At 61.5% G+C, this 9,200-nt stretch overlaps 1 protein-coding gene across 6 annotated transcripts in view; it reads right to left on the bottom strand.

Annotated features, from left to right (window-relative positions):
- Positions 1 to 386: 386 nt before the first annotated feature.
- Positions 387 to 9,200, bottom strand: part of LOC311510322 (ultra-long-chain fatty acid omega-hydroxylase-like) — a 29,640-nt gene continuing 20,826 nt past the window's right edge. For all 6 annotated transcript variants that reach the window (XM_084609906.1, XM_084609904.1, XM_084609903.1 and 3 more), the window contains 9 exons: positions 8,871 to 8,998; positions 7,851 to 7,972; positions 6,211 to 6,478; positions 5,253 to 5,319; positions 4,691 to 4,820; positions 4,106 to 4,239; positions 3,910 to 3,974; positions 3,330 to 3,412; positions 387 to 3,036 (listed from right to left, as the gene is read on the bottom strand). In XM_084609906.1, coding sequence (XP_084466032.1) covers positions 2,832 to 3,036; positions 3,330 to 3,412; positions 3,910 to 3,974; positions 4,106 to 4,239; positions 4,691 to 4,820; positions 5,253 to 5,319; positions 6,211 to 6,478; positions 7,851 to 7,972; positions 8,871 to 8,998 — 1,202 coding nt within the window. In that variant the 3' untranslated portion in view covers positions 387 to 2,831. The remainder of the gene's footprint in view (positions 3,037 to 3,329; positions 3,413 to 3,909; positions 3,975 to 4,105; positions 4,240 to 4,690; positions 4,821 to 5,252; positions 5,320 to 6,210; positions 6,479 to 7,850; positions 7,973 to 8,870; positions 8,999 to 9,200) is intronic.

Below are 9,200 nucleotides of genomic sequence, written 5' to 3'. Positions count from 1 at the left end.
GTAGTAAAGGACCCCCAGCCTTGGGCTGTGACGGCCCTGCTCTAAGCAATTTGTCCTGAATTGATACTCTCAGTAGTGTCCCGTCAAAGGCTGCTTTGTTACAAGGGGGTGGTGATAACACACAGAACTGGGCACTGAGACCTGGGCCCTTGCTGCCCTTCGCCCCGCTCAGTTGCCCAGAGTTTCTCTGCCAGTGACTGGGCGCTAGCCTAGAGGTCACAGCAGGCAGAGGTGGGTTAAAATTTATTGAGGCCCTGGGCACAAAGAACATTTGGGCCCCCACCCCATTCAAACACAAATGTATCAAAATGTATTAATACAAAGACTCCATTCACTCTTTACACAACGCATTATTAATGAAGCAAACCAGTCCATGATGTCTAAATAAACTACTCAATTTTTCCACATAGAATATGAATACGGCTAGATATCACTACACAAAGGTGTTCACTGCGACTTTGGACAACACCGATGTTACAAGAATCAGTCGTTCACAGGTCAACAAGCAGTTCTTTCATCTCCCCCAGTTTTCTTAAGCCTGACCGTTATGCAGGGGCCCCTCGCCAGCGGCAGTGACTCTTGCTGGTGGCCACTCTGACACTTGTTCCTAAAATACTTAATTAACTTTAAGAAAAAAATAAACAAATACGCACATACACACACGTCCAAATTAGTGTAATTTATTTACGTAGGGTTTGGGGTTTTTTTGCAGACTGAATAATAAAAATAAAGTACAGTTTTCTCTATTCTTTACTGGCCCTAAACAGAATAGAAACGCAAACAAACGTGCTTTGCATGTTCTTGTCTTTTTTGTTGTAGTTTCTTTTGCTTTTTTGGTTGCTTTGGTTATTTTTAGTCTTATGAGCTAGTAAATCTGCTGCCGTGAAAAGTGATACTTGTATGTTAATATCACTTTTCACAGCCTCCCAGCTAGCTACTAAGTCTGCTGTGAAAAGTGACATTACCAAACATACAAATATCACTTTTCACAGCAGTTACACAGCCCTGGCAAGCCCGGAGACAAATTAAACCCTGTATGGGGAGGTGGATATGGAGGCAGTGGGGGCCCGGGGCACTGGGGGGAATGAATGGAGAGCTGGTGGAGGCAATGTGGGACTGTGGGGGTGGGAGTGGCAGCAGGGGCCAGAGTTGATGGTGGAGAGGGGAGAGCTGGGGGCCTGCACCCGCTGCTGCATGGTCAGGAGCCAGAGCCAGAGAGCCCAAAAACCCGGGGCTGGAGGACGCAGAGTGGGCTTGGGCAAAGGGGGGTTGGTGAGCCTGGGGCTGGCACTTGCTGCCTCACAGCTGGGGACCAGAGCCAGAAGACCCGTGGCCAGATCCTGGGGCCTGAAGCCCTGTGGCCAAGGAATGGAGCACGCGGTTGAAGTCTGGGGCTCGAGGAGGCAGTGGGGATTGGGGAGATGGCGGGGGGGGGGGCTGGGGCCGGTGGACAGAACCCAAAGCTCAGTGGCCAGATTCCAGGGCCAGATCCTGAAACCCCGAGGCCAGATCCCAAAGCCTCGTGGCCTCGACCCTGCAGCAGGGGCCTTGGACTTCACCATGGTCCGGAACCAACTTAGAAATATCATGAAACCAACTGTCCCGCAGCTCCAGGTCCATCTGCCCCAGCGGCCACATATGGCCCCCTGCTCGCTCTCTCAACCATTGTTTGTCTCTTTGAGCCATGAGTTCCCTGTGGGAGGGAGTGGGTCCCTGCTGGGTCTGCAGCCAGCCCTCCCGGGCACGGTCTGGCGATACACACACACAATGGGGAATTGTACATGTGCGTGAGTAACAAAGGCTTCCCTGCCCCAACTCCCGCAGGTGACTGCAGGCAGCAGGTTGCGATTGCTGGGCAGCTGCCCCCTGGATCGCTGCCCCACCCCAAAGCCACCTGCAGCAGAGTGAGAAATGGCCTTTGCCAGCGCTCACCTGGGGCACTGGGGGCCCCTCAGGAAGATCGGCCAGAGCACTGAGCCACGTGCCTGCAGGCCTCTCAGCTGTTCATGCCCCAGGCCAGGCAGGTGGATTGATGAGTGCAGGAGTGGGGGGAGCAGGACAGAGCAGGAGGAAAGATGCCTACCCTCCGGGGAAGAGGAGTGAGAGACAGACCAGACCCTCAGCTACAGACAGCAGCATCGGGGCACAGGTGGGCTGGCAAGAAAGCAGGGGCTGATCCACTAACAAGCCCATAGCATTTAGGGTTATTGACCACGTGTTCTTAGATGCCCCACCATAAGTATGTGGCACTTCACCCCCCAACTGCATTTACCCTCATCCCCTGTGGGCAGGGCCATTAGCCCCATTGCACTGATGGGAGTTGAGGGCCAGAGGCTGAGTGACTTTCCCAAGGCCACTCAGGGAGCCTGTGGCAGAGCGGGGAATTGAACATGGGTCTCCCACATCCTAGACTAGTGGCCAGACAGCTTGGCATCCTGCCTCTGGCCAGTGGGGGCAGGGAACGCAGGCCAAAGGGTCGCCCAGGCTGTGAGCGGGCAGCGCCGGGAGCCAGGCTGCTTGGCTCCCTTTCTAGCTCTGACATTGAGTCACCAGGTGGCCGTGGGCATCCAGCGGGGCTGGGGAGAGGCACTTGTCACCCTGCCTCCCAGGGGCAGGTGGGGGAGGGCTAAGCAGCTGGTGTCTGAAAGGAGCCTGCAGCACCTGAGGGGCCCCATGCCCGGACCCCACAGCGCCTCCTTTGGTACAGAGGGCTGGTCTAGATTAGAGGAGAGAGCTGGCCCCACCATGATCCCCACCTGGTCCTCCACTCGGCAGGCCCCTGAGCTGTGCGGAGCAGGCTGGATCCCCGCAGCGGGCGGGAGCGCACGGCCCTAGGAGCGCGGTGCGGGGGGCCGGCCCTCACGGCTGGGCCCCAGCGGCTCCAGGTGCAGCCACAGCCCGTTCTCGCTGCGCAGGATCAGCTCGGGCTTGCGCCGCACGGGCCTGCTCTGGTCCAGCCGCAGGGCGAAGCGCAGCAGGGTCAGCACCAGCACCACCTTCATCTCTGCCATGGCGAAGTTCTGCCCGATGCAGTTCCTGCGAGAAAGCCAGGGGTGTCAGCCGGTGCTCTTCGCCTGGAAGCCACACCCCCTGTGAGGGCAGGGATGGGGGAGCAGGGACAGACAGATGCTGGGGGGAGCCCACCCCCCTGTGGGAGAAGGGACAGATCCTCAGCAATAACAGCTGGCCCCAGCACTGACCAGAGGCCACCTCCTGCCTGTCCCACAATGCTTCACTGCAGCCAGGGAGCCGCTTGCTGGTGGGCAGCCGGGGGTGTGGGAGGGGGCAGTTCGTACGGCGAGGGGCTCTGAGCCCGGCAGGCAGGTTACCTGGGTCCAGCAGAGAAGGGCATGAAGGCCAGTGGGGGCTGGTTCTTGGAGTTCTCTGGGTCGAAGCGGTGTGGGTTATAGACCTGGAGCAGCAAGCACAAGGCACGGTGAGGGGAGCGAGGGCGAAGGGTGGGGTGTGGGGCTGGTCCCTGAGCCAAGGGGGAGCAAAGGCAGCCCCTCCCCGGGTGCAGCTTGGGCACCAGGCTCCCCAAGAGTGAGCTTCTGACTGGGGCCATGCGCTGGCAGCGGGGATGGTTCTGCCTCCACCCAGCACTCAGTGACCCATCCCCACCCAGTGTGAATGGGGGTGCGACCCTCACTCCCCTCTAGGCGAGCTGGGGGGGGAGGAGCTTCCTCTCTGGGGAGGGTCACTGGGCATAGGAAGCTGCTACTTTGACGGCGCTTCAGCACCCCCTGGTGCCACGCTGGGGCATTGGGTCAGCAATGACTCCAAGGGGACAGTGCCCCTACCGAGCCACCCCATCCCACTCTCTGCAGCACAGCGCCCCCTGGTGCCACGCTGGAGGTGGCCGTGGGGTGGAGTAGAGCCAAAGGGGCAGAACAGAGTAACCAGTGGTACCTGGGGCTCCGGCCAGACAGCAGGATTGTGATGCGTCCCATAGATACTGATCAGACAGACGTTCCCTGCCAGAGAGGAAACTGCCTCATTAGAGAGAGGAAAGGGAGAAGGAGGGGAGGGGTTGAGCACCACAGGGGTTATGGGCCCAGTTCCGGTGCCATGCCCCTGGCTGGGGAGCAGGGAAGAAGGCTGGTACCTTTGGGTAGGACACGTCCGTCGGGCAGTTTGATGTCCTCCGTGCAGCGCCGGGACACGGCCGTGACGGGCGGGTGCAGGCGCAGACTCTCCTTGATGCACATGGTGGAGAAGGGCACCCGGGACAGGTCCTCCCTGCAGAGAGCAGAGCTTAGCGCTGGCCCCAGAGGTGGATGCATGGGGGACCCAGTGTGAGCCCATGAGCCAGGCAATGGGGCTGGGACAGACTCGCATAGGCATGGAGCTGGCACTGAGGGGACAAACAACACCGTGACGAGGGGGGGGGGAGCATGCACATCTGAGTGGCAGGGTCCTTGGGCATCCAGGGGGGACATGCAAAACCCAGAGCAGCAGGGCCCTCGGGCACTGTGGAGCAGCCTAGGGCCATCTTGCAGGGGAAGCCCTCCAGCTTGTGGGGCTGGCAGAGGTGAAGGGACCCCAGTGCTAGGCACAGACTGGTGGGGAGGGGAGGGGAGGGCAGCGGCTGGGCTAACCCTCACAGGTGGGGTGGGGGCTGTGCTGGAACTACAGGGCGTGGAAGTGGGGGTGCTGGGGGTCAGCACTGCAGCTGAAGCAGCCATCTCACCATTCAACCTCCTCCGACTCCTTGTCCCGCAGTAAGTCCTTGATCTCCTCCCGGCAGCGCTCCTGGTACTCGGGGTGACAGGCCAGGTTATACAGCACCCAGGAGAGGCCGCTGGCTGAGGTGTCGTGGCCTGCAGAGAGAGAGGCCAGCGCAGCGTGAGAGCCGCCGGGGGCAGAGAGGGACCGTGGAGAGTCCGGGGCTGGAGGGACCCTCCCCCTGCCAGCACCTCCTCCGGGGCCTTGCTCCCTGTGACTCTCTGGCAGTGCCAGCTGGGAACTCCAGGCCCCTCATGCCTGCGGGGCAAATGGGGTGACTCTGAGCATCTGTCTCCCCTACCACCACCTCCTCCGTTGCTGGGACTGTCTGGCAGTGCCCAGGGGCAGATCTGTCTGAGCCCCATTTCATGGAAAGGCACACCCAACTCACTCAGAGCCAGGGACTGAACCCAGCTCTCCTGCCCTCCCCCCAGAGCCATGTCATCCGCAGAGACCCCGTCCTCTCACATGAGGCGGTGAGGTCAGCAGGCGAGCCCCCCCACCTCCTCTCCAGGGGGGCTCCTCACCCTCAAACATGAAGGTGTCGGCCTCAGCTGCGATGTCCTCGTCTGACAGGTCCTGGCCGTCCTCATCCTGCACAAAGCACACACTGCTGGATGGGTAACCTGGCTCCCCGTGACTCAGGGACCCCAGCCCCACCGGCCCACGCCTCCCCCACTTCAGAGCCTGGGAGGATGGGACATCTTGGGGTGGAGTGAGCTTGGCCATCTCCCCTCCACCCAGCCCGGGGAAAAAGGCAGTCCCTGCCCTGCCCCACAGCCCCAGGCCCCAAGGTGGGCTCCCCCCTTCCCCCATGCCCAGCCTGGCTCTGGTGTTAGAGCTCCCCAGAGGTGCCAGCCTCATGTCGCCAAGTGCAGTTCATATCGCTCCACGCTGAGCATGCTGGGAAGGCAGCTCTGGCTGGGCCGCCCCAGAGAGCTGGGCCGGGGGCAAGTCCCGGTGTGACAGACATCACACAGCACCTTCCACCTGGCTCCCCAGGACTCTCTGGCAGTGCCAAATGGGAACTCCAGGCCCTGCCCTGGACGTCAACGAACCCCCACACTCCCGAGGGCAGGATCTCCCACTGTGTCCCCTTGGCCAATCGCAGGACATCCGTGACCTCCGCCCACCCCCATGGGGCAGGCCCCCCATGTCCCCTTGGCCAATCGCAGGACATCCATGACCTCCCCCCACCCCCACGGGGCAGGCCCCCCCATGTCCCCTTGGCCAATCGCAGGACATCCGTGACCTCCGCCCACCCCCATGGGGCAGGCCCCCCATGTCCCCTTGGCCAATCGCAGGAGATCCGTGACCTCCCCCCACCCCCACGGGGCAGGCCCCCCATGTCCCCTTGGCCAGGAGCAGGACATCCGTGACCTCCCCCACCCCCACGGGGCAGGCCCCCCCATGTCCCCTTGGCCAATCGCAGGACATCCGTGACCTCCCCCCACCCCCATGGGGCAGGCCCCCCCACCACGTTACCTTGGCCAGGAGCAGGATGTCAATGAAGTCCACCGTCCTGCCCTGCTTGGATTTGAGCCAGGCCTCCCTGCCCCGGTGGCTCAGGGCCTGGTGGCGCCGTTGCACCACGTCGGCCGTGAAGCGGTGCACGGTGTCGCAGGCGCGCCGGAAGCGCCGCCCGTCGGGTGACAGGCGGTACAGGAAGTCGCAGTGCAGGAGCAGGCGATGCTGGCGTCTCACCACCAGGGAGCTGAGTTCCAGGATGGCTGCGATGTAGTCACTGGGTGTCCTGCAACACAACAGGCCAGCATGTGCCTGACAGGCCGGGGCGGGGGCCCCCTGATCAGAGCTGGGGGATCCCGGCGGGCTGGGCCTCGCCACAGAGCGATGGCGTGATCTCCCAGCCACGGGATCTCCGGGCCGGCCGGCGGGGAAGGGACCAAGCTTGGGTGCCTCTGGCTGCTGCTGCAGCTCAGCCAGTGTGGGATGGTGACAAATGACCAGAAAGGGTTAAGCATCCTGCAGGACAAATGACTCAGATTCAACCCTTAAAAACATACGGGGAGATCACGTTTGTGGTTTTGGGTATTTACGTACATACTAGCAGAGGTCAACAATGTAATCAAACAGTCCCTGTCCATGCTGTATTCGGTTAATTCAGAGATCAAAAGAACATCAATGAACTGTAAACGCAGGATATCGTCGCTGTATTCCTCTCTCTTTGAAATGTACAGCCAATCATCTGCGACTGGTGGAAAAACCGGCAACTGCCTTGTGTTACTTCGTGTAGCTAATTACCGGTGATGGACCTACTTCAGAGTCGCCCCGATTGCCTATTGTTGGTCTAAGGACTCCAACCTGAGTCCAAAGTCCAAAGAAGGCCTGGAGTTGGATAAAAAGACCCTTGGGTCCTGATCCTGTTTATCTCAGATCTGCTTGAGGCTTCATGCAGGGGAAGCCTAAGCCACAAGGACTGAGATCCCAGTTCTGACTGGACCGCCCTGAATATAAACACTGGTCTATAACCAATGGACTATTTCTGAAAGAACTCTTTGCCTCTGCAAAGCTCTCCATCTCGGCTATAAATCTGAACCTCAAGAATTATACTCATGTCTGTATGTGCACCAGTGCAGTAAAACAGGTACAAGCTGCCGACGAGGGCCCTGCAGTACACGTACAAACTGGGGGCAGGAGGGTTCTGGGGTGATGGGACTGAGGCGAGGAGCTTCCTGGCAGCGAGAGGCATGCAACAGCAGGATCATCCCCCAAGAGTCACAGCACAGCCATGCCGACCCCACAGGCGTTAGCAGACAGACCTGCGAGTGCAAGCACCAAGCACCAGCCTCCGCGCAGTGAGCTGCAGGAGCTCCACCCCCAGTGCTGACCCGGGCCTGGCGCAGCCACTGTAGCAACCCCCCAACGCCTCCAGACACCCCACTGGAGAGCCCCTGCCCAGGCCTGCAGTAACGCCCTCCCCGCCCTGGGATCTCCAGTTCAGGGACCCATTCCGTGAATCCGGCCAGGCTCACTGGGGCCAGGCCAGGAAGGGAGGGAGGGACCCTGCAGCCCATTCGCCCCACTCTGACCTCCCCCAGTGAGGGGGCTCCCACCCTCGGGTCAGCGCGGGGCCCTGCTGGGGGAGCTGCCCCCGCGTCACTCACTCCTGGCAGTTGCTGTTGTAGCCGAAGACGCATTTCTGCAAACTGTCCAGGGTCATGAGGCTGATCTGACCAAACATGTCCAGGGAGGTGGAGCCTGACGCCACCAGCCGGCGCCACTTGGCCTGTGGGGGAACAGTGCCCGTGAGAGCCGCCCCCGAGCAGCTGCCTGCAGGGACAGCACTGCGGAGCCCAGTGCCCATGCAATGCGGGTGGGCCAGCGTCAGAGACAGGCAAGCAGACAGGGGAGGAGGCTAGTGGACTGGTGCAGTGACAGGGCTGGGCATGTGGTGGGGGCAGGTGAAAGAGCAGTGGGCAGGCGGGTGGGTGGGCAGGGTATCGGTGCAGTATATGCCCGGGGGGGCGGTGCAGGGCCAGAAGCACTGCGTAGTGATGGTACAGCATATTGCATAGGGTGTGGGGGAGGCATGGGGAGGGCAGGCTGCTGGTTCCATATATGCCAAGGGAGGAAGGCACTAGTGCAGCGTGTGTCATGGGGGGAGGGTCACGGGCAGGCTGGGGGTGGCAGGGTGCCAGGGCACTGTGTGCCATGGGGGGGAAGGTCCCAGGCAGGCTGGCAGGTGCCAGGGCAGTGTGTGCCATGGGGGGAGGATCACGGGCAGGCTGGGATTTGAAGGGTGCCAGGGCACTGTGTGCCATGGGGGGAAGGTCCCAGGCAGGCTGGCGGGTGCCAGGGCAGCGTGTGCCATGCGGGAGGGTCCCGGGCAGGCTGGCAGGTGCCAGGGCAGTGTGTGCCATGGGGGGAAGGTCCCAGGCAGGCTGGCGGGTGCCAGGGCAGCGTGTGCCATGGGGGGAGGATCACGGGCAGGCTGGGATTTGAAGGGTGCCAGGGCACTGTGTGCCATGGGGGGAAGGTCCCAGGCAGGCTGGCGGGTGCCAGGGCAGCGTGTGCCATGGGGGAGGGTCCCGGGCAGGCTGGCGGGTGCCAGGGCAGCGTGTGCCGTGGGAGGGGCCAGAGGCACAGGCATAGATTTGGTGCCATGACGGGAGGGGGTTACTCACATGCATGATGTCAGTGCTCTGGTTGAAGATCTTCATGTAGGGCTTCAGGATGTCGAAGTGGAAGGCTGGCGTCAGCATGCGCCGGTGCCGCACCCATTTCGGACCATTGCTCAGCAGCAAACCGTCCCCTGAGATGACAGGCACTCAGCTCAGAGCCCTGGCAGAGATCCCGCAGCCCAGGCCCCCTGCAGCCCGCTGAGTCGCAGCCAGCTGGGGTGCTCAGCGAGAATCAACCTCCCTGGTGCATGTTGGGCAGCACGAGAGTGCGTGCACGTGTGCAACGCGTGCATGGGTGGGCGTGTGAGTGAAGCATGTGTGTGTGTGTTTGTG

This window comes from Lepidochelys olivacea, assembly GCF_965140295.1.
Source record: "Lepidochelys olivacea isolate rLepOli2 genome assembly, chromosome: 20".
NCBI classification, from domain to species: domain Eukaryota; kingdom Metazoa; phylum Chordata; order Testudines; family Cheloniidae; genus Lepidochelys; species Lepidochelys olivacea.
Note: the sequence above shows the minus strand (reverse complement) of the source record. Positions and strands in the feature narration are given on the sequence as shown.